The sequence below is a fragment of the Carcharhinus amblyrhynchos genome, chromosome 11 (genome assembly GCF_965287045.1).
Source record: "Carcharhinus amblyrhynchos chromosome 11, sCarAmb.v2.hapA, whole genome shotgun sequence".
Taxonomy (NCBI): Eukaryota; Metazoa; Chordata; class Chondrichthyes; order Carcharhiniformes; family Carcharhinidae; genus Carcharhinus; species Carcharhinus amblyrhynchos.
Window position 1 is genome coordinate 56,851,954 of NC_137334.1, and position 25,720 is coordinate 56,877,673.

The 25,720-nt window shown below is 42.9% G+C and overlaps 1 protein-coding gene across 1 annotated transcript in view; it reads right to left on the reverse strand.

Moving 5' to 3' along the window:
* The window catches only part of LOC145349719 (adenylate cyclase type 10-like), a 164,835-nt gene that overhangs the window by 30,613 nt on the left and 108,502 nt on the right, over positions 1-25,720 (reverse strand). Inside the window, exons 24-26 of the mRNA XM_080198257.1 lie at positions 17,635-17,775; positions 11,591-11,763; positions 8,084-8,237 (exon numbers count right to left, since the gene is read on the reverse strand). Of these exons, the coding sequence (XP_080054383.1) occupies positions 8,084-8,237; positions 11,591-11,763; positions 17,635-17,775 (468 nt within the window). The remainder of the gene's footprint in view (positions 1-8,083; positions 8,238-11,590; positions 11,764-17,634; positions 17,776-25,720) is intronic.

Here is a 25,720-nt window from a genome sequence, read left to right on the forward strand (position 1 = left end):
TTGCTAACGTTATACTCCATCTGCCAGGTCCTCGCCCACTCACTCAGCCTATCCAAATCTCTCTGCAGACTTTCCGCACCCTCCACGCAATTTGCTTTTCCACGCATCTTCGTGACATCAGCAAATTTTGTAACCCTACACTCAGCCCCTTCCTCCAGATCGTCTATGTAAATGGTAAACAGTTGAGGCCTCAGCACCGATCCTTGTGGCACTCCATTAGTCACCAACTGCCAACCAGAAAAGCACCCATTGATTCCAACTCTGCTTCCTGCTAGATAACCAATTGTCAATCCACACTAACACCTTACCCCCAACTCCGTGCACCCTAACCTTCTGTAGCAACCTTTTGTGAGGCACCTTATCGAACGCCCTCTGGAAATCTAAAAACACCACTTCCCCCTCTGTCTACCGCACTAGTCACATCTTCATAGAAATCCAATAAATTCATTAAACACAACTTCCCCTTCACGAATTCATGCTGTGTCTTCTTGATCAAACCGTTCTTTTCTAGGTGTCTTCCTATTTCTTCTTTGACGATGGATTCTAGCATTTTTCCAACTATGGACGTTAAGCTAACCGGCTTATAATTCCCTGCCTTTTGCCTGCTACCTTTTTTAAACAGAGGCGCAACATTAGCTGTTTTCCAATCTTCCAGCACGTCCCCAGAGACCAGCGAATTTTGGTAAATAATTACTAAGGTATCTGCTATTACTTCTGCCATTTCTTTCAGGACCCTGGAATGCATTCCATCCGGTCCCGGGACTTGTCTACCTTCAGTCCCGTTAGTCTATCAAGCACTACCTCTCTAGTGACAGTAATTGCATTAAGGACCTCATCTCCCACCAACCCTCTATCTTTAATATTCAGCAAGCTATTTGTGTCCTCCACCGTGAAGACCGACACAAAAAAGTTATTTAAAGTCTCAGCCATTTCCTCGTTACCCATCACTAAAACCCCCCTCTCGTCCTCCAAGTGTCCAACATTCACTCTAGCCAGTCTCTTCTTCTTTATGTATTTGTGAAAACTTTTACTATCATTTTTTATATTTAGAGCTAGTTTAGCTTCATACTCTATCTTTCTTTATCGCTTTCTTAATCATTCTTTGTTGTTTCTTAAATCTTTCCCAATCTTCTAATTGCCCACTATTTTTAGCCGCTCTGAATGCTTCGGCTTTTAATTTAATACTCTCCTTTATTTCCTTCGATAACCATGGCTGGTTATCCCTTTTCTTACAGTCCTTCTTTACCATCGGAATATATTTCTGCTGAGTACCGAAAAAGATCTCCTTAAAAATCCTCCACTGTTCCTCAGCTGTCCTACCAACCAATCTGCGCCCCCAATCTACATTAGCCAATTCAGACCTCATCTTATCATACTCCCCTCTGTTCAAACTAAAGACACATGCTTGGGACCCTACTTTCTTATCCTCCCTCTACATCAGAAATAGCTATGAATTAGCAAATGGAAGAGAAGGAGAAACTCAGGAAAACTACAATCCCCAGGGAGGAGGTACTGAGCAAATCATAGCTGTGGGATGAAAATCCCTGGGTCCAGATGGGCTTCATCCTAGGGTCTAGAAAGTGGCTAAGAAGATTGTTGACTTGCTGGTTTTTATTTTTTCCAAATTCCCTAGATCTGGGGAGGGTTCCATTAGATAGGAAAATAGCAGAAGTAACTCCTTTATTCAAAAATGGAGAGAGACAGAAAGCAGAAAACTACAGGTCAGTTGGTCATTAGGAAAATTCTGGAAGCCATTATTAAAGATATTATAGCAGGGCACTTGGAAAAATTCAAAGCATTCAGACAGAGTCAATATGGTTTTGTGAAAGGGAAATCATGTTCAACCAACCGGAGTTCCTTGAAGAAGCAGCATTTGCTGTGGATAAAGGGGAACAGGTGGAGCTACAGTACTTAGATTTGCAGAAGGTATTTGCTAAGCTGCCACATCAAAGGCTATTGTGAAATGTAGGTTCATGACATAGGAAGTAACATTGGCATGGATAGGAGATCAGTTATCTAACAGAAACACAGTAGGCATAAATGGATCATTTTCTGGTTCGCAAGATGAAATGAGCAGGGTGTCATAGGGGTCAGTTCTGGGGCCTTGACCATTTACCTCTCCTTGACATCAGTTCTTTCTCTACCCACTGTACAGTCAGGGTGACTGTGACAATTTCTGCCAGAATGCTCCTTGGTGAAGTCTCTCTGCCACCTCTGCTAGATGTTATTCTCCTATTTGTCTCTGGAGGAGTTATTGCTCTACCCAATATACAGTCAGGGTGACTGCAATGACTTCTCCTCAGCATGAATCACAAAACATTGGTATGCAGGTACAGCAAGTAATTAGGAATGCTATTAGAATGTTATTGTTTATTGCAAGTGGAATTGAATATAAAAGGAGGGATAGGATGTTTCAATTATGTAGGTATTGGTGAGGCCGCATCTGGAATACTGTGTATCAGTCTCTTTCTTTAAGGAAGGATATAAATATATTAGAAGCAGCTCAGAGAAGGTTGACAAGACTAATACCTGGAGTGGGTGGGTTGTCTTATGAAGGAGGTTAGACAAGCTATGTTTGCACCTACTGGAGTTTAGAACAGTGAGAGGCAGCTTAATTGAAACATATAAGATATGGTGGATGTGGAGAGAATATTTCCTTTTGTGGGAGAATACAGAACCTGTTAAAAAATAAGGGGGTGACAACTTAAGACAGGGATGAGAAGAAATCTATTCTCTCAGAGAGTCATGAGTTTTTGGAATTCTCTTTCTCAAAAGGCTGTGGAAACAGAGAGTGGAATTCTCCCAAACAAATCTAAATGCTAAATTCACAGGAAAACGAATAAGTCATGCTGGTTTTTCTCAGTGGGAGTTCACACTAGAATCTCCCATACTCTGTGCAATGCACAGGTTACCAGTGTCAATATCACTAATTTCAGGGCGAGGATCTTATTCCGCTTGGGAGGCTGAAATCAGCAGGCATCTGTACATGCGCAGTGGCCTGAACTGTCAGCCCTCTCCATTGCTCGCTGGCCAGCCTGGAACCCCTGCATTGCTGACCCCCAAATCCCCACCCACCCCCATGGCTAGATCACAGCCATCCCAAACATTCTCAGGCCAGCCCTTGACCACCACCCCCCACTGCCCCCGCCCCCATCCCCGACACCTCTGATCTACAGCAGCACCTCCCCAAAACTGATAATCCCTCCTCCCACAACTCCAGCAACCCCCAGGCAACCCCTCAGCCTGCTCTGATCTCCAATTCCCTCCAAAATAGATTCACTCCCTCCAGCAATATCAAACCCCCACCTCCATCATCCCGCTCCAATTGTTGGCTTCCATCCTGCCCCCATCAATCCACATGCAGAGTAATAAATCTCACAACACCTACGTAAAGTGGCAGCAGGACCCTTCACACAATTGATTGCCCCCAAATCCTGTCTCTGTCTGGCTTCACCCCCAGGCCCCACCCCCTTCACACTGCTTAATGCCAGGTGGGCAGTGCCAAGGGTGCCTCCTGGGCATAAGCAGTTTGCCTTTTGGGCAATCCGGGGGCACAGGCTGGCACTGCCAGGGTGCCCAGGCCCAGAGGACACCAAGCCGCCCCGCCACCCTACCCCCCCTACTCCAGTGGGGTCAGGCCGCTAGTTCCCCAAAAGTGGTTTCCTCAAAAGCCGGTTTTCAGTGTGAATCAGATGGCACCAGAAATCTGGCGCTGGGAAATGTGCACACAGCAGGAATATAAGAACATAAAAACTAAGAGCAAGAGTAGGCCATCTGGCCCCACGAGCCTGCTCTGCCATTCAATAAGGTCATGGCTGCTCTTTTTTGTGGACTCAGTTCCACTTACCCACCCGCTCACCATAATCCTTAATTCTTTTACTGTTCAAAAATGTATCTATCCTTGCCTTAAAAACATTCAATGAGGTAGCCTCAACTGCTTCACTGGGCAGGGAATTCCACAGATTCACAACCCTTTGTGTGAAGAAGTTCCTCCTCGACTCAGTCCGAAATTTGCTCCCCTTATTTTGAGGCCATACCCCCTATTGTCCTTTCATCTGCCAGTGGAAACAACTTCCCTGCTTCTGTCTTATGTATTCTCTTCATGATCTTATATGTTTCCATAAGATCTCCCCTCATTCTTCTGAATTCCAATGAGTATAGCCACAGTCTCTCCTCATAAGCCAACCCGCTCAAGTCCGGAATCAACCTAGTGAATCTCCTTTGCACCCCCTCCTGTGCCAGGCTTACCTTTCTCAAGTAAGGAGACCAAAACTGTACACAATACTCCAGGTGTGGCCTCACTAGCACCTTATAAAGCTGTAACATAACCTCACTGTTTTTAAACTCCATTCTTCTAGCAATGAAGGACAAAATTCCATTTGATTTCTTAATTACCTGCTGCACCTACAAACCAACTCCTTGTGATTCTTGTACAAGGACACCCAGATCCCTTTGCACAGCAGCATGCTGCAATCTTTAACCATTTAAATAATGGTCCATTTGCTGAGCGCTATGAAAGATTGCTTTGAAAGTCCTCCACTGTTCCTCAAGTGTCCCACCATAAAGTTTTTGCTCCCAGACTATCTTAGCCAAAGCCTTGCACATCACTTTGTAGTCTCCTTTGTTTAAACACAAGACACTGGTATTGGATTTTACCTTCTCACGCTCCACCTGTATTTTAAATTCAACCATACTGTGATTGCTTCTTCCGAGAGGATCCCTAACTGTAAGGTCATTAATTTTTCATGACACAGGACCAGATCTTGGATAGCTTGCTCCCTCATAGATTCCATTACATACAGTTCAAAGAAGCTATTGCGAATACCTTCTATGAACTCCTTCTCAATGCTGTCTTGACCGACCTGGTTTGACCAATTGTTTTGTAGATTAAAATCCCCCATGATAATTGCTGTACCATTTTTATATACACCAGTTATTTCTAGGTTTATTCCTCATGAATGCTTGCATGAATCCCACGCATGACAGGACATGAGATTCTCCCACCACATTGTGCTGGAAAATTTGTGCAGCGGGGTAGAAGAATAGCCCTCAGAGTTTTTTGAAATTTTTAAGGCAGTAGATTGATTCTTAAAAGGCAAGGGGATGAAAGGTTATAGGGAGTAAGTGGGAATAGGGAGTTGAGGTTACAGTCAAATCAGCCATGATCTCATTCAATAGTAGAGCCCTCAAGGGGCTGAATACCTACTCCTGTTCCTAATTCACATGTTTGTTTCACTTTTTGCCACACTCACAGCCATCAGCTGACACCGCACTTAGTAAGAGGATAGGGGATGGGTGAATCTGTATATCCTGAGATATCGCTGGGCCTTTGGGCAGGGAAAACAGCCAATGCAGATGCCAGCTATCAGCAGAGCAAAGTCACACATGAATTCTGTAATGGACTTGGATGTGCTGTTTGATGTGGTCTATACAAAAAGGCTGATGGGTACATGCAAGAAATATTTGGTGATTTGTGAAGTCTACCAGAAAGTGTGCACTCAATGTCAATGATAACTGGGGAGACTGGCAAAGACTGGGCACAAGGCTTTGTGCAAAAGTTCGAACACATCATTTCCAGCATGCAACTAGAGGCCAACTCCATCAGCATTCAACCATTTTCCACATGACCATGAAGGCTGGCATGTCAGCTCACATTGCAGCATAAGCAGTTTCCACCAGAAGTTTAAGTGCTGCAGTGGATGTTCAGACTAAAGCCATACAAGTTCAGATAGCTGCTATCATAGTTGTAGATGAGAGTGTACAAAGAAACTTGCAGGTTTTACAGCAGTCTACCAAATTATCCTCCAATAGATTACTAGGATTGCTGAGAGCCTGCTTAACAAGTGGCAGTGGTTTCCTGAAGGACAAGTAACAAAGAACAAAGAAAGTTACAGCACAAGAACAGGCCTTTCGGCCCTCCAAGCATTCTGTATCCCAAGGGAAATATTCTCATGTACCCATGTCTGGGAGAAATTGGATTGTGCCCAATGGCTGAAGTCAACAGAATCTCTTTTAGCAACCTGCACCTCTAACCAATGAAACAAACCACTAAATCTCTAGAATTGAAGCAACAACCAAACTAAATCAGCCATTAAGTAATTTGTAATCAGTTGATGATTTCTTTCTGTGACCCAGTGATTGGTCCTTTCTGCTGTTGATCATGCATTCAGGTGTATGAGATTAAGAGAGCATGTTGGCAGGAGCCTTGAGTGACTACATGATCCTCCTGCTCTGCACACTTCACTACACATCACTATCACCCTGACCAACATGTCATCTGGTGTGACTCATCCCACTGGTGTGCGTGTGAACAAGGACACAATCTTGGACTTCAAACAACGCCATAGTGTGTGAATGACAAGTGTTACCAATCCTAGTTGTTCAACCCTAGATCATTTTTTTTTGCTTTTGCCCATGGTAAGGAATATGATAGAACTGAATGAATGCTTTTATGTGGATTCCTCTGTTTTCTCTCTTGCAGTAAGACGAGAAAATCGTGAACTGAAGGAAGTACAGAATTAAGTAGCATCAAAGGAGGATGGGACCAATTAAATGTTACATCTCACAATGGATCTATATGACTTCAAAGATCTTAACATATGAATGAAAAGTTAAGCCTGGTCAACATTAATTTAATCAGGAACCTCTGGATGATAACTTGCACCCAAATCAAGAAACTGGGCTACTCTAGCAGTGACTGTCAAAGTAAGCATAGCTCAAAACTTTAGTTGAATCCTTCCTAACTGCAATAAAAGAACTCTGAGCACCACCAGGGCAAGGTCCAGTCCTGCACACAATACTTTCCTGATGCCATTGTGGTGGAGAATTCATACGTTTTGTGTTGATTCCTGTACCATAGTAAAGAGCAATATCAGAATTATTTTACAAGACGTGTTCAAACCTACTTATTATCGGTATGTTTCCCTCAGTGAATATCATAGTGCTATGTCCAAGTCACTTGAAGATCATTGCCATACAAGATTTCTACATTATTAGAATAGGCTATTTGGACTGAAATTGACCCCATCTCATCACAGCTGAATCCTGGGACAAATTCCCCATGGACACAACCTCTCTGGTGCAACTGCAGAGGAGATGTGGCACTGCATGCTATGCACTTTTTCAACTGGCCTTTGAAGACCAGGCCTCCAATCTGGTATGGGCTGCTGTGCTGAGAAACAAAACTCTCATTTTCATGGTGGCACAATGGCACAGTTACCTCACAGCGTCAGGGGCCCTGTTTCAATTCCAGATTTGGTATCTGTCTGTGTAACGTTTGCACATTCCCTTCACATCTGCATGGGTTTCCTCCTGGTGCTCCGGTTTCCTCCCATAGCCCAATGATGCGCGGGTTAGGTGGATTGGCTATGGCAAATTGCCTCTCAGTGTCAAGGGGATTAGCAGGCTAAATATGTGGGTACGGGCCTAGGACCCGGGTAGGATTATTGTTGGTGCAGACTTGATGGGCCAAATGGCCTCTTTCTGCACTACAGGGATTCTATGATTATATGATTCTATGATCAACTACAGTGTACTAAAAGTACTGAGTAAAACAATGGCAGGTCTAATGCTTCCCAACTGATCATTCCTATTAGCCAGTAGCAAGTGTCTTAAAGCTGAAATCTAGAGCACTCCTCCAGTTCCACCAGGGCTGCAGTCTGTGCTTCGATTGTAAAACAAGCACCAACTTGTTCTGCAATTCTCTTGTGGGATGGTGTTTGTCATGAAAGGGGGAAATGCAAACCCACCTGAAGCTGGGACCAATTGTGGACTGTTTGTGAGAAGGGCTGTACCTCCATGGAGAGTATGATGTGTAAGAGGTACAAAAGGGGAATGTTCTTTTCAGTAGTTTAAAGTATAAGTTGTCTACAAAAACAGCATTTAGTCAGAGTGATTTAGTCATTTGTTATTGTCAAGGTTTTCAAACCTTGTGTCATCCTTTTCCACTATTAATTGAAATTTCTAATTTAATTTTGAACATTATTTGTCTCTACGAGATTCATAACAGTGATCACATACCTAAGATGATCAGGCATAACATCTATCTGCATGTTTTATTTTTCTCTATATTGTCAAAACAAACCTTAAATTCATTGTTGGAGATTTCAGCTATGTTCACTTCTAGTAATATTGTGAACATTGCAGGTAATTTGCACGTATATTTCTGAAGGCAGTATATTTGCCATAAGAATGACAGACATCGCATCTGTTGATGAACGACGGGAGACATTTCATTTCTGCAATATAAAAATGTCTGGTAAATAGAGGTAGATTCATATATTAATCATGATTTTTTTTGCAAACCAGTGGTTAATTCATTAATTTTGCAGATGATATGGTCCACTCTAAGAAGGTTAACAATAAAAGAAGGATGTAATTAACAATGTTACTTCCTTGATTGGGCGCTCCCAGTGGTGCAAAGTGCAGCACTTTGAAAATTACATAACCCGAAAGTCTGATTTTCATTCTATGTAAATTACTAAATGATAATTCAAACACTAAACCAGCAATTCTCTGTCCAGCTTAGGTTAGCACCATTTAAAGTTTATTTATTTATTAGTCACAAGTAAGGCTTACACTGCAATGAAATTCCCCTAACCCTAACTCTAACTCTAATGCATTTCTCACGAGAAGAGCTTAAATAGGGAATTAAGCCTTCATTTTAATTAAGCCAATTTGAAATTTTAGATTATTTAGAGAAATTAAATAGAATACAACAATAAAATTGGTTATTTTGCATTCTCAATAAAACCAAATAGCTAGATTTGCAGGAACCGTTTCAAATAGACATGCGCTTACCTGATGCAGGAAAAAAGGGCTTTGGCTGCCTAGCAGATTGTCTGTTTTTCTTGTGTTATTTTCATATATGGCACAGTGGTTAGCACTGCTGCCTCACAGAGCTAGGGACCTGGGTTCAATTTCAGCCTCGGGTGACTGTCTGTGTGGAGTTTGCACAGTCTCCCCCTGTGTCTGCATGGGCTTTCTCTGGGTGCTCCGGTTTCCTCCTACACTCCAAATATATGCGCCTTAGGTTGATTGGCAATGCTAAATTGTCCCTTAGTGTTGGGGGATTAGCAGGGTAAATACATGGGGTTATGGAGATAAGGCCTGGGTGGCTTTGTTGTTGGTGCAGGCTCAATGGGCTGAATGGCCTCCGTCTATACTGTTTATCTCCTTATGTTGCCAGTCTTAAAATCTATACTGTAATATTTTTAAGTTACTCTTTCCTGTCAATTTACTTTGCTTTATTTTTCAGTTCTGCTTTTCTCTGTCATTCTTTTTCCTGCCTATTTCCTCCCCCATCCATTCCTAAAACATATGTTGACTCTGTAGCTGGGACAGTTCAAAGAAGGCTGGGTTGCTTGCTTGTGGCTGTTCTTTGTGAGGGAAGTCAAACATTTCTCTGAAGGTTTTTCAATCTGATGATGCCAGCTTGGTAAAAGATTATGGGAAAGTCTGCTGCACATGATGGGAAATAAGGAGCCCCCTGAATGTCAATTCCTGAGTTTTCACAGAATATTCTCCATAAGGCGCATAACAGCCAAGTTGGATCCTGCCGTCAATTGATGCACATACACCTCCCCCCAAGAATTGTTCACTAATTATTGGAGCAGGAAGTCTGGCACATTGACACTAAAAAGCAAATCCTAGTTCGAGGAGAAGGTGGGGAGGAAGGGGGTGGGTAAAGACGTCTGCTGTATGATGGCAGAGGAGAGGGAGTGAGGGGCAAGGGAGCAGTGGAGAGAGCCTTTTCTGCCTGCTTCCCTTCATCAATCTGGATGTAATTTGGGAATGATCTGAGATTATGATAAAGAATCTCATCACGAGCCTAATAGATTCACAGGACCTATATCTGCTATTCGGTCTAATGAAGGCCTCAAAGGGAAAAGACAAGTGACAATCAATCCAGATGGATTAATGGTCTCTAGGACAAGGGATTGTTGTTCTAATTGTTCTTCACTTTCTACAATCTTTGTAACTTCTCACCCAAGGAAAGCCAACCCTCCACCTCTGACATTGCAACACTTCATCACATCACTCAGGTGCCAGCACATTAGCTACACTTGGGTCTTTGGAGTGGAATTGTAATCCACAATCTTCTCTCTTAGAAACAAGAGTTTGCTACTAGTATGTAAAGTAAATGCTTTCTTCCAGTTGTTAGCCCAGGATGAGGGTGGAATATTCCTGTCCTGCCCGCCAGGGAAATTGTAGCAGGCGGGACATGGACCATGCAAAGGTCCATTGACCTTGGGTGGGATTTTCTGTTCTTAGGCTAAGTGCAGCCAGAAAATCCCACCCCTATTTTCCAAGTGTACTGTTGGCCTACATAGGCTGCTTCACTATTGAAGTTTATTTCAACAATCTGAGTTCCCAAGTGTGATAAACAGTTTATATGTGATTGCTGTGTGATAGTAACAGATCACATTATTTGATCTACTAGAAGAATTTATGATATAGTCGCAATTATTTCCTCAGAGAATCTCAGGAAGTAATTGATTAGATTCCAGAGAGGAGGTTTGTAAATTTGACACATCCAGGAATTCACATTCCTATTTGTGGCTTTGGACAAGAAAATAAATTTCCAAGAATATAAAAACTTTTGAATTAGTCAAACTAAAGAATGGAATATGCCAAATAGACCAGAAGAATATTATTAAATTGGAAAGAAACAGAAAAGATTTACTAGGATACTACTGGGACTTGATGGTTTGAGTTATAAGGAGAGGCTGGATAGGCTGGGGCATTTTTCTCTGGAGCATAGGAGGCTGAGGGGTGATCTTATAGAGATCTATAAAATAATGAGGGGCATAGATCAGGTAAATAGTCAACATCTTTTCCACAAAGGTAGGGGAGTCTAAAACCAAAGGGTATAGTTTTAAGGTGAGAGGGGAGATAAATAGAAGGGTCCAAAGGGGCAAGTTTTTCTCACAAAGGGTGGTGGGTGTCTGGACGAGCTGCTAATAGTGGAGGCAGGTACAATTTTGTCTTTTAAAGAGCATTTGGACAGTTACATGGGTAAGACAGGTATAGAGCGCTATGGGCTAAATGCAGGCAATTGGGACTAGTTTAGTGGTAACAAAAAGGGCAGCATGGACGAGTTGGGCCGAAGGGCCTGTTTCCAAGCTGTAAACCTCAATGAGTCTATGGCTGGTATTTTCCGGACTCACTTGGGGGAGGCTTTTAAAATTCTGCCTGGGATTCCGTTCCGCGAGGGCCAGGTGGTAAAATTCTGGCCAATGACAATGAGGTCACCTGTGGGGTGGCAGTTGATTTATCATCACTTCTGGTAGTGTTGAAGAAAATATCTTAAACTTACCTTGTTTCTACTGGTAGCCGTTTGAAAAGAGTTTTTAAAATTGAGGGGGGAGGGAAAGGTTAATTGATTCTCCCTGTTGTAATCATATTGCACTGTTCATATTCAAAAAATGGGTAGAAATTAGAAATTTGATTTAGCCCACTGTATTGAAGAAAAATTGCCACTGGCATGAAAATCAGACCCTGGAGCCTGACTTAATTATACAATGTAAAAATAACAATAGTACAAATCAAGTCAATTTTCATTTAAATAATGCATTGAAATAATTCATACTCAGTACTGCCTGTTAAGTCTTTTTCACGATGCCTCTTAGATTTTTTGTAGTTTTCGATTCCATATGAAACCAATTGTGACAGAATGAAGCTTGGGAATTTTTTGTTCAGCCATGTTAAGCTTTTCTTAAACAGAATCTCGGCTTCGAAAAGGTGGCCTATGCTGAGCTGCACCTGTGAGGGAATAAACACACCTTGTTAAGTAAAAAATAATTGGATCAGAGAACGAGAGTTAAGTTATTACTTTACTTGAGGACATCCTAAGTGGTTAATCATAGTTGGCCAGGATATGCACCGTTTATAAAATTCTATGATAAATACTGCGCAAAATACTGCGGATGCTGGAATTTGAAACAAAACAGAAAATGCTGGAAAATCTCAGCAGGTCTGACAGCATCTGTGGGGAGAGAATACAGCCAATGTTTTGAGTCTCGATGACCCTTCATCAGTGCTTCTATCATGTGATGCAAAGTTAATAGATGTATGGAAGATTATGAGATTATCTGGGAGATGGGCAGGTAATCAGGAATGCAGGTGAGTTGGAGGCCAATGGAAGTCAGAGTCAGACCGATTCTGGCTTCAGCAGTCCTCATCAACTTCAAGAAAAGATGGTGTCTGTGTGAGCTGTAGCTGTTTTTGTGTTTTATCATGAGAGTGGTGAGGTTTATTGAGCACAGTGGGCCTCACAGTGCTAGAGATCTAGGCTCGATTCCTGGCTTAGGTCACTGGCTGTGTGGAGTTTGCACATGTCTACATGGGTTTCCTCTGGGCACTCCAGTTTTCTCCCACAGTCTGAAAGACGTGTTGGTTAGGTGTGTTGGCCGGAACAAATGCCAGAATGTGGGGACTCGGGGAATTTCACAGTAACTTCATTGCAGTGTTAATGTAAGCCTTACTTGTGACTAATAAATAAACTTTAACTAACTTTAGTTTTTTTAACTTGATTTTAATTCTAGAGCTGCAATGGAATGATTAATCCAGATTTTGTGGTCAGTGGCAAAGAACAGGGCTTGCTGCTCATTCTATTAATGGGTTTTTGTATAAGAACCTACAGCAATTTGAGATCCATTTCAGTGTGATGCCCACTATGGTTCTTCACAACACTTTTTTAGTGACCCCACCTTCCTCTCCCCACTGCTTAACGCTTCTAAATTTCCCTGAGTTATAAGGCCACATTGCAACATCTCCCCCTCACATCACAAGCACATTCACTTGTGTTTTGCATTAATTTCTACACAGAACACATTTATCCCATTATTTTTGATACTTCATTCAACTACTTCCTCCTCACTTCATATGCTGCACACTTACCTTCCTTTACAATCAGCACTTCTTTATCTTCATTTCATCTAACTTTTTCTCTATTTCTCCACAAATCAGAGCTCACGTTATAAATAATGTGCCCAAATTAAAATAAAAAGGAGAGAAATATTAAATGAACAAATCAAACTTGAAGTGGATAATATCCCTGATGGGCTGATTGCATTTCTGCATTTTAGAAGGATGAAAAGAAGCACAGTTACACGTACTGATAAATTTGTTAGAAATGACATGTATTGCCAGAATGCTGGGGATAGCTAACATCATATGTAGGAAGGGAGACAGGACAGGTATAGGAAACAATAGATCAGTCAGTTTGCTATCAGTCATATATAAAATAATTGGGGCAATTCTCCCAGCCTGCTGCACTGTTTTTGTAACACAACAGGCTGAGAGACTCATACGAAGGTTGTTTAGTGGGCTTCCCGCTGGACGCCATGGCCTCCACAGGTCTTTGGGCGCTGGATCCAGAAATTGGCAGGGAGCTGTATAATTAATGCAAATGCGCAGTTTAGTGTTATTAGCAGGCCTGGGACTGAAATCTCCGAACCAGCTAGCCAGCTCCCCACCCTCATTGAGGCCCCTCCAGAGAGTCAAGGGTAAGTGGGGAGTGCCCCCAAGGCATTTTCAGCTTGGCAGTGCCACCTTGGGCCCCTGGCACTGCTCAAGGGGCAAAGTGCCAATGCCCAGGGGGGCACATTGGCACTGTCCACTGGGCATTGGATAGTATCAAGGGATTGGGGCCTAATAGAGGCAGAGCGTTTGGGGGAGATCTGTGAGGAAGGGGGGGGCGGGGTCCCACTGCCACTTTGCACTTTGGCTTGGTGACAGAAGGAGGGAGGCCAGTGATTGGGGCTAGCCATCTGGGTTGGGGGAGAGTGGGCATCAGGGCTGCCGGTGAGGGGGAGAGGTTGGGAGATTGGGACTGGCGTTGGGGGGTGGGGGGGGTGAGGGGTGCGGCTGGCCCGATGGCCAGGTCCATTGAGCGGGGGGTGAAAGAGGGGAGTCAACATCACATAGCAACCCACAATTATCATGGAGTCGGGCTAGTTTCTCAAGGGCCCATGGTCCACGACTCTTTAATGGAGTCATGAAACATAGTTTGGATGTAGCAATCTTTTGAATAATAACTTCAAAAGGTCTTACCCATGCCCCCTCCCCCCATATCAACTCATGTCCTCCACCCAACCCCAATGTCCAGGGGGCCAGTGATTGCACCATGGGAGTGGTCACATGGCCAGTGTTGAGTTGTGGGGCTAGCTAGTGATTGGGCTAGCCAGCGATTGGGGGCTGGCAGTGCAGATCTACAGCGCATCTACAGCGGATCTCAGTGCTGACAGATTGGCGCATGCAGAGTGGCCTGCTCAGCACTATGCTGCTGGTCGCTCCAGCAGGCCCCACCCCATGATTTTTTGCATGATTCACGCTAGTGCAGAGAGTGTGGGAGGTTCATTTTGAAAGTCTGTCTGAAGAAACAGAATTTACTTCAGTTTTTATGCAATTTGACACTTAGAATTTTTTTGGGAGAATCGCCCCCACTGTAATTCTATGAAAAGAGAAAATAGAAAGACATTGGGAAACAAAATATAACAATATGTAGTCAGGAGGGATTTTAAAAGTGAATGTCTTTCTTGGACAAACCACATTGCATTCTTTGAAAAGACAATAGAGACAGTAGACATGGGTAATGTACAGATTGGAGGGACTGACTGTGGACAAGTCCCCAGGACCGGATGGAATGCATCCAAGGGTTCTGAAAGAAATGGCGGAGGTGATAATGGATGCCTTGGTGGTTATTTTCCAAATGTCGCTGGATTCCGGGGAAGTGCTGGAAAATTGGAAAATGGCTAATGTTACGCCGTTGTTTAAGAAGGGTGGCAGGCAAAAGGCAGGGAATTATACGCCGGTTAGTTTAACGTCTGTTGTAGGTGAAATGTTAGAATCCGTCATGAAGGAGGAACTAGCAAGGCATCTTGAGGGGAATTGCTTGATAGAGCAGACGCAGCACGGTTTCGTTAAGGGGAAGTCGTGTCTGACAAATTTACTGGAGTTCTATGAGGATGTGTCTAGGGCGATGGATAGAGGAGAGCCGGTGGATGTGGTCTTTCTTGATTTTCAGAAGGCGTTTGACAAGGTACCTCACAAGAGGTCATTGCAGAAGGTAAGGGGGCATGGAGTTGGGGGTAGGGTGTTAGCGTGGATAGAGGATTGGTTGTCAAATAGGAGGCAGAGAGAGGGGGTCAATGGGTGCTATTCGGATTGGCGGATGGTGACTAGTGGAGTTCCACAGGGGTCGGTGCTGGGGCCTCAGCTATTTACCATTTATATAGATGATCTGGAGGAGGGAACCGAGTGTATGGTGTCGAAATTTGCTGATGACACCAAGATTGGTGGAACGGCAAATTGCGCGGAGGGTGTGGAGAGTCTGCAGAAGGATCTAGATAGGCTGGGCGAATGGGCCAGGAACTGGCAAATGGAATTTAATGTTGGCAAGTGCGAGTTGGTCCACTTTGGTAGGAATAATGGTAGGAAGGACTATTACTTACGTGGCGAAAAACTGCAGCAGGCGACGGTGCAGAGGGACCTCGGGGTCCTTGTGCATGAACCAGTCGCAAAAACCCAGCCTGCAGGTGCAGCAGGTGGTCAGGAAGGCGAATGGGATGCTGGCCTTCATAGCGAGGGGGATTGAATATAAAAGTAGGGAGGTCTTGCTGCAGCTGTATAGGGCATTGGTGAGGCCAAAGCTGGAGTACTGTGTGCAGTTTTGGTCGCCGCACTTACGCAAGGATATTTTGGCCTTGGAGGGAGTGCAGAGGAGGTTTACTAGACTGATACCGGAGTTGAGGAGGTTGAACTATGAGGAGAGGCTGAATAAACTAGGCTTGTACTCGTTAGAGTTTAGAAGAATGAGGGGAGATCTCATTGAGACATATAAGATGATGAATGGGATAGATAGGATAGAGGTGGAGAGACTCTTCCCGCTCAGAAAGGACAGTAGGACTAGAGGGCACAGTCTCAAGATAAAGGGGGGGCGGTTTAGAATGGAGTTGAGGAGGAACTTCTTCACTCAAAGGGTGGTGAATCTCTGAAATTCTCTGCCCGTTGAAGCAGTGGAGGCTGCCTCGCTAAATATTTTTCAGACGCGGGTTGATGGGTTTTTGATAGGCAAGGGGATTAAGGGTTATGGGGAGAGGGCGGGAATGTGGAACTGAGCCACGACAGATCAGCCATGATCTTATTGAATGGCGGGGCAGGCTCGAAGGGCTAGATGGCCTACTCCTGCTCCTATTTCTTATGTTCTTATGTTTAATTTATGTAGATTTCTAAAAGCCCTTTGATAAGTTGCCAAAAAAATGGTTCAGGGATAAGATCAGAGGACAAGCAGCAGAATTAATCATTGGCTAGTTGCAGCATAAATGCAAAGAACAGGAGTAAAGGGTAGTTTTTCAGAGTGGCACAATAATTTATGCTGGGACCACTTCTTTCAAATATGTGTGAATAATTTGGATTTTTGAAATCAAAACAAGTTCTACATTGCAAATGACATCAAATTGGGGGATAGTCAATAGTGAGGGGGATTGTAACAAGTTGCATGGAGACATTAACAAGCTTGCAGAATTGATTGACATATGGTTGGAAAACTTAATGTCAATACGGCAAATCATGAGCAATTACTTTTGGCTGAGAGTCCAGACTTTCATTACTTTGTTGTAACAGTTGCACAGAAAGGAACACATTGCTTGATTAACATCTCAAGTTTTATTTCTTTGATCCCTTTTGTCAATGGCTCAATATTTATGACACAATATAAAGAACATAAGAAGAACATAAGAAATAGGAGCAGGAGTAGGCTATCTAGCCCTTCGAGCCTGCCCCACCATTCAATAAGATCATGGCTGATCTGTTGTGGCTCAGTTCCAGTTTCCCGCCCTCTCCCCATAACCCTTAATCCCCTCTCTTATCAAGAACCCATCAGGGCTTATGGTTTCTGTCATTGATACTTTAAAGGTCTGGTTTAATTGACACTTTTATAGGGTTGTTGCAGCTGCAATTTTTAAAGAAAATTATAACTGGCTGTTCTTCAAATTTTTCTACACATGCCATTGTAAATGCAGGGATGATTGACTTTGTACAGATTGTATATTATGTAAATTGGCACGGAAGTTCGATCAGTTTATATGGAATGTATGAGGGGTCATTGGGGGTGGCAAGGGAGGCAAGAATTGACATGGAAGGGATGGGAAGCCATTGGGATTGGGTGGAGGACATGAGTTGATATGAGGGAGAGGGGACATGGGTAAGACCTTTTGAAATTATTTTTATAATCCAAACTATGCTTCATGACTCCATTAAAGGGTTGTGAACCATGGGCCCTTGAGAAACTGGTCGACTCCATGATAATTGTGGGTTGACTCCTCTCCTTCTCCCCACTCAATAGAGCTGGCCAGATTGGAAGTTCGGAGTGTGGATTTGCTGCTTCCACCCTTCTCCCACACCAGCAAAAACTGGGGAAGCCAAGAATATGGACAGAATCTCGGAATCAGGGCTCTGTCAACGTTTTTAAACATCCGTGGAGTCTGAAAGGTTCTGGTCCCATATCTTCAGTGAAACTCCAGAATAAGTCATTGATGCTGTTTCTTCACAAGTTATGCCAGTGTTACAATGGGAGATTTGGAGAATCCTAATATATAAACTTTTGGTGATAAACAATATTGATGTCCTTACCTCTGCCTTGAGGTTATATAAACAGGCTTTCTCAAAAGGAGAGATTGCTATGTTCCTTGTTATGTCAGCATATTCAAAAGGTGGAACGCCTTTGCGGAGTGCAGTAAGAATATTTTCTGCTTCTGTTAAATAAGACAGGGCCTGGAAAGATGATACGTACAAATAAAGTCCAATTATACAATAAATCAGCTAGATTTCCATCATGCCTTTTTACATGCAGTTCAGATATACACACATTTGATTTGTTGATTTTTTTTCATATTTATATAGTTGCATTTATTTATCACTTGGTGTGCTACTTGTTCAATTGAGATTGGTGCATCGTGGATCCTAAGATTTACCTCTTAAAGCAACTTATTAGACATTGCTAATTTTTAGGGAGTGCAAGGTTCATTTTTAAAGTTTACTTATTAGCATCATAAGCAGACTTACAATTAACATTGCAGTGAAGTTACTGTGAAAATCCCTTAGTTGCCACACGCAGGCGAATGTTTTGGGTACTCAGAGGGAAAATTTAGCATGGCCAGTGCACCAAACCAGCACATCATTTGGACTGTGGGAGAAAACCGGAGCACCGGGGGAAACCCATGGGGAGAATGTGCAGACTATACACATATAGTGACCCAAGCTAGGAATTGAACCCAGATCCGTGGCGCTGTGAGGCAGCAGTCCTTACCATTGTGCCACTGTTATTCTTGGTATTGTTAGTGCGAGTGGACGAAACGAACACTACGGACTCAGGGTGAAGTTCAATAACGGCACAGCTTTATTTTCTTTACATTGACGGAGAAGCACAGTCAGGACATACAATTGACTGTCCCGAAAGTGCTCTAAAGTCTCCCCCACAAGGGGCTACAGTTATACCTGAACTTCGCGTTTCAAATGCTAATCCTTTATTTACAGTATTTGATTTCAGCCATCCTGTTTCGATGTTTTTCAGTGTTGGAGCAATTGTTTTAAGTGTGTGTTAGTCGTTTTTGTCTGGTTGGTTATCAATGGTCTGGAATCTCTGGGGTTTGAACCATCGGTGTGTTATTGATCTCAAGAGTTTTGAGGGGCCAGGGACACTTCCTTAACTGTGTTAATTTTAGGTGTCTCCATGGGTTGTTTGACTGGTTTAGAAGTGCTGATTTTGATGGGGTGGGGATGTGTTCTTTAATTTAGTTCCTGTAGGTGCCATCCTGTCCAATTTCCCTTACGTGCTAGCCCTCATTTGCATTCTAAAAGTATGCTCTTGCCTACTGATCAGTGTCTGTTACTTTGTGATTTTAGTGGAAGGCTCTGAGGATAACTTTAGTTTGCTTCCATTTTGTGTGCCCAATTTCATAAAATTTGTTGTCCGATAACAGTATGAAAAATATTGATTGATTTCACTCCCAAATGACTTCGTTCTAACTTCAAGATTATGCCCTCCTCCATTGGATTCCTCCAATAAAAAATAATGGAGATTTTGGTCTAGGTTTGGTTTGGAATATCTGAAAAAGGACCACATGTATTTATCAGAGATGCCAAAGTTTTGCAGACTGGATACAGGTTGCCCCATTGCCAGTTTGATATGTGTTGTGCTTATTTTACATCAGACAAACTGGCACAATTCTTACCAATTTCTGCACCATAGTCTCTGCAGCTTTTCTAATGATTCCCTTTATTATTTTAAAAACCTTAATTAGATTACCTCTAAACTTTATAAACTGAAAGAAATAGAGCAGACATTTAAAAAACATTTTCTCATAATTCACCCCCTTAAAATCTGACACCATTTTGGTGAATCTGTGCTGTATCCATTCCAAGGCCAACATACTTTCTTGAAGTTTGATATCTGCACTGATGTAACATTTCAGATAGGGTTTCTGCCATGGCTCCATTCAACTGAGACAACACCTTCCTCGCTTTTGAATTTGAATACCTTGAGGTAAGACCCTTTTGTTAATTTTTGTATCTGCACTATAATGTTAGTTATTGGTGTACACAGGTGCCCAAATCCCTTAGTTCCTCTGCAATTTGAGTCCCTCCCCATTAAGAAAATATTGCAATGTATCTTTCTCAAATCAAAATGTGGATAACACCACACATAATCTGCTTTAGGGAAAAAAGATTAGTGCTGCTAAGCATCTTGACAGGTTGGTTTAGCGGGAACTCAAGGGCAAGAGTAGGCCATCTAAAGATGTTACTAAGGAACTCTGTACAAGAATAGTGGGCTTCAACAAAGAATCAAAGAAGATCTATGCCAGCTGCTTCATAAAAGCCTGTTGCCAGGATCATTTGTCTGGACTGTTCTGTCTGTGGCTGTGACAGTGACAACTGCACTTAATTTTATATCACTGGTTCATTTCAAAGGGGAACTTATATTGAATAACACATTTATTAGCTTTGACAGACCTTTCAGGAGAAGTTTGATTTGATTTAATTTATTATTGTCATATATTAGTATAGATTGAAAAGTATTGTTTCTTGTGCACTATACAGACGAAGCATACCGTACATAGGGAAGGAAAGGAGAGAGTGCAGAATGTAGCTGTACAGTCATAGCTAGGGTGTAGAGAAAGATCAACTTAATGTGAGGTAGGCCCATTCAAAAATCTGATGGCAGCGGGGAAGAAGCTGTTTTTGAGACGATTGGTACGTGATATCAGACTTTTGTATCTTTTTCCTGATAGGAGATGGTGAAAGAGAATATGTCCGAGGTTTGTGGAGTCCTTGATTATGCTGGCTGCTTTGCAGAAACATTGGAAATGTAGACAGAGTCAATGGATGGGAGGCTGGTTTGAGTGATGGACTGGGCTTGATTCATGACTCCTTGTAGTTTCTTGTGGTCTTGAACTGGAGAATTCATCAGGTTTGAAGTAACAGCAAGACAGCAGAACAGATTTAGCAGCTGAACACTAGGCATCTGTAAGGCTTTGTAGGCCACCAGCAGTAAGAAGTCTCACAACACCAGGTGAAAGTCCAACAGGTTTATAAACCTGTTGAACTTTAACCTAGTGTTGTGAGACTTCTTACTGTGTTTACCCCAGTCCAACGCCGGCATCTCCACATCATGGCCACCACCAGAAGCAGAATTGTATTCAACCACAATCTGTAACCCTCACATTACCAGCAAGCCAAGGGATCAATCCTGGTTCAATGCAGGAAGGCACGCCAGGAGCAGCATTAGGCATTGCTAAAAGGTAGGTGCTAATCTGTTGATGCAGCAATGTAGGATAATCTGCATGCTGAACAGGGCAAGTAGTAGGGAGAGCTAAATGATCCCACAATCAATCAACTGGATCAAAGCTCTGTAGTCCTGTCATATCCAAGAGCAATTAGTAGTGCACAATTAAACAACTAACCAATATCCTCACCTCGATGATAAAGGACCTGAGCATCAGTGCAAAGACAATCTGAAGCATTTGCAATCATCTTTGGTTGCACCAGAAGTGTTGAGTGGGTGATTCATCTCAGCCTCCTCCCAAGGTCCCCAACACCACAGATAGTAATCTTCAGCCAACTGGATTCACTCCACACGATAACAACAAACAGCTGACATAATTGGATACTGAGAAGGCTACAGGTCCTGAGAACATCCGAAGAATAGTACTGAAATACTTGTGCTCCCAAGTGAGCTGCATCCCTAGCCAAGTTAGTCCAGTACAACTGTAACACTGATATCTGCATGACAATGTGGAAAATTGCCCAGGTATGTCCTATCCAACCCAACTAATTTCCACCCCACCAGCCTTCTTCTATTGTTGAAAGTATAAAATCCTGGAATTCACTTTCAGATGGCACTGCGAGGTCAAAGTGTCGATGTGTGCTCGGAGAAGGTATATTAAATTTTGTTGACTTAAAAGCGGAGGCAAGAGGAAACCATGGAAGTTTTTTTTGTTTCGGAAAAGTTGAGTTCAATGAGGCACTGAGGAAAATGACATTTGGGATGAAAAAGATACTTAAAGAAGATTGTTGAGCTGAGTTAAGGTCATTTGTGTGGGGGAAATGTTCTGAGGCTAGCTCAATGCTGGGGAAAGGTGTGAAATTTGGGAATTTGAAGCAGCCATCCAAAAATATTTGGCTGGAATGTTATGGTCATTCACGCTGTCAGGATTTTCCCATCCCACTGCAGTGAGTGGAGATTTGGCTGGATGAAAATTCTCCAACTTTGCCACAGCAGGAGCATGGCATGAATGACCAGTGAGATCATGCCCTTTGTTTTCAAAAAGCAGTTTGTTTCTGAACCTTCTTGGATTTTCAGAGTGGAAGTGTTTGAGAGAACGGTATGCCTTCATTCAAGTGACAGCAGTTTTTGCTTTGAGTAATGTTATGGGATTTTTCCAGCTAAACATCTGTAATGAAGTTGTTGCTAAGAAGGTGGTTTATTGTATGTTTTGATTAAGTGGATTTTTGGGTAATGTTTTGTAAGGCTGTCTTAATTGTGTTTAAGTTTTATTTCTTGTTAATTTTCAAATTCTAAAGGTGTTTCTGGAATTCTATGTAGCTTTTCCTCCTCATTTTCAAAATACAAAAAATAAGTGGTTATAATCAGTACGTTTCCCCATATCTGTGTGAGTTTCCTTCAGGTGCTGTGGTTTCCTCCCACAGTCCAAAGACACACTGGTTAGATACATTGGCTATGCTAAAATTCTCTCTCAGTGTACCTGAACAGGTGCCGGAGTGTGGCAACTGGCAGATTTTCATAATAACTTCACTGCAGTGTTAATGTAAGCCTACTAATAAATAAGCTTTAAAAAAATGGTGGTATCTGTTCACCGTTGCCAGACTGAGAAGATCATGTTCCCGTTCTTTCAGTTCTGAAACCACATTGGGAAGTGTTCAGTCAAAACTGACTGTTTGACAAGGGTGATAAGGATGAATATTTCCCTGGAATGCTTGGCAGGGAGGTAATTTGATAGTTGCTATCACCATGGTAGCCACTGTAGTAATATAAAGTCACTGTTTGCATATTGCATATCCAGGGGGCACTGCTCCCTTCCTCCAACAGAGACAGAGAAGCTTGTGCAGATGCTCAGGAATGCTGGCTCCCCTTGTTTGAGTTCAGGTTATATATCATCAGCACCTCATGTTTTACCCATGTCAGGCAAGTCGTTGCTTTGCCAAGCTTCTCCACTATGGGTTTGATGACTAATCCTGCTATGACAGACAGGCTTTCTATGATGTTGAGACCTTCCTCAGTGTTCTCCATCAAGTACAACTCAAAGTAAGATTCCACCAGTTATTGAAATTGGTAATGATCTCTCCTGCCTTGTTTTCAATGAAGCTGCTTTTATTGCTGAAGGACCTATTGCCTTTACAGCTCTTTTATATATACCCTTAGCATTCCCTTTCTTGAAGGACATTTGGATATTCTGGCTGAGTTGCAGTCAGTAGTCATTGATAAATTGTCTAGCAGTCTGATGTAGCTTTGAGTGGTTTTAGTGAATTCAGTTTTCTCACTTGGATCTCTCTTGTAAATAATGATAGTGGACGAATTGGCATCAATGACAGGTTAGCTTTGAACCAGCCAGCACTTTTCCAATCTTGCTTGCCACATGTTGAGAGTGTGGTATTGTAAGATAATGTCATTAAGGTATATTCCATTTCACTTGCGGACTGTGTGGGAATGATGGAGAGCACCAGTTCCACTGAGTTGCAGAACTGTTGGCTCTTATTTGGGTGAGCAGCATGGCTGACATTGATGTGAGGACAGTATTTCTACACTAAATGAAAAAAGATTTTGTGGTTGCATCCTCATCCTATGCATACCAAGGAGTGATTGTTTTCACAATCAGCACTGTGGTAGCTAGAATTACTGAGAATATCGTTCAGAGAATCATGTCTGGTGATGGTCAGATCCAACTGCTTTCAATGCCCTGATCTTGACTGTCTCCAGGACACCCTGTGACATGGTTTATTCTGAAAGCAGGTGCTAGTTACACAAAGCTTGTGGTGGCAGCAAAGTTCAAGTGGTCTCTGTCCTTTCTCAGTTAGCTTTCCTAGGTCATGTTGTCTGAGGCAGGGGGATTATGCCTCACCATCTGCATCCAAAGTTTGCACTGAAATCCCCTAGCAGTGAAAATGTTCTGAATTAAGGATTCCCCTGACAGCAGTGTCAATCACCTTATAGAACAGGTATTTTGCCTCTGCAGTGGAGCACAGCATTGGAGCATAGATAGTCAGAAGGTTATCAGGTCCAGCTTGAGTTGAGAGGCGAATGAACAGAACAAATTCTGAACCATTTGTAAAGGGGTTCTCATTGAGAATAGTGGCTCCTTACAGCAAAGCCCATACTTTGCTCATACATTTCTTTTAACTCTTCCCTTGGCAGTTATCCACTTGTGGTGAGTCTGGTCTATTGTGGGGATGCTATATTAATATTCAGTCGATCAAGTTCCGGGTTGATCATGGCTCTCTTATACACATTATTGATCAGATGTACGTTATCTGTCAGCCCAGTGCAGATGGCCCTGACATTCCAGTTTGCTAACTGAAGAGTTGGCATCTTCTTTCGATTCCATCCACTTATTGAGTGGAGACTTTAAGCTCCAAGCACCCAATGAAGCAGATGGACTGTGGTGGGACAACACCTTAACTAGTCAGGGGTGCCCAAATTCAGATGGTGGCAGCTGACCAGTGGGACATGATAGTCCCTTGCACTATCAGAAGTCATCCCACAGCACCCATTCTCTGTGCCAATTGAGTTGGGCCTATCACTCATAACTGCTGTCTCCCATGTTACATTAACTCATAAACTGGAATGTCTTTCCCTGGGGCTCAAAACTGGGCACAATTTATAAAACCTTGGGCTGCGTGATCATTAGTATCGTCCTTTCCTGGTTGAGTCGAAAGGAATGCAAAATAATGTGTTTGGTATTATTTAGTTGCAAGAGTTGTCCTGAAAATTTATTTTATGGGATGTGGGCATCACTGACTAGACCAGCATTTATTATCCATCCCTAGTTGCCTTTGAAAGATGGTGGTGAGCTGGTGTGTGCTACACAGCCTGGTGATGTGAAATAGGGAGGACTTGGATGATGAGGAGATGGAAGAGCTACACAACTCCTCTGATGGTAAGGAAGTGAGAGGGTGATGAAATCCTTGAAGGTGACAATGTAGGTGAAGAGGCCATTGTACTGGCCAGATGAATCAAGCTTTGCAACAAGCTTTCAAGAGGGTTATAACAAGATGTAGTGAGGACACTGCTGAGATAGGAGCAGGAGTAGGCCATCTAGCCCTTCGAGCCTGCCCCGCCATTCAATAAGATCATGGCTGATCTGAAGTGGCTCAGTTCCACTTTCCTGCTTTCTCCCCATAACCCTTAATTCCCTTGTCTACCAAAAACTTATCTACCCGTGTCTTAAATATATTTAGCGAGGTAGCTTCCACCACTTCAATGGGCAGAGAATTCCAGAGATTTACCACCCTTTGAGTGAAGAAGTTCCTCCTCAACTCCGTTCTAAACTGCCCTCCCCTTATCTTGAGGCTGTGCCCTCTAGTCCTGCTGTCCTTTCTGAGCGGGAAGAATCTCTCTATCTCTACCCTATCCATCCCTTTCATTATCTTATATGTCTCTATAAGATCCCCCCTCATCCTTCTAAGCTCCAATGAGTACAGACCCAGTTTATTTAGTCTCTCTTCATAGTCTAACCCCCTCATCTCCAGTATCAGCCTAGTGAACCTCCTCTGCACTCCCTCCAAGGCCAAAATATCCTTGCACAAGTGTGGCGACCAAAACTGCACACAGTACTCCAGCTGCAGCCTCACCAATGCCCTGTACAGTTGCAGCAAGACCTCCCTGCTTTTATATTCTATCCCCCTCGCTATAAAGGCCAGCATCCCATTCGCCTTCTTGATCACCTGCTGCACCTGCAGACTGGGTTTTTGTGACTCATGCACAAGGACCCCCAGGTCCCTCTTCACCACAGAATGCTGCAGCTTTTCACCCTTTAAATAATAATCCCTCCTACTATTATTCCTGCCAAAGTGGATAACCTCACACTTGCTAACATTGTACTCCATCTGCCAGGTCCTCGCCCACTCACTCAGCCCATCTAGATCCCTCTGCAGACTTTCCACACCCTCTGCACAATTTGCTTTTCCACTCATCTTCCTGTCA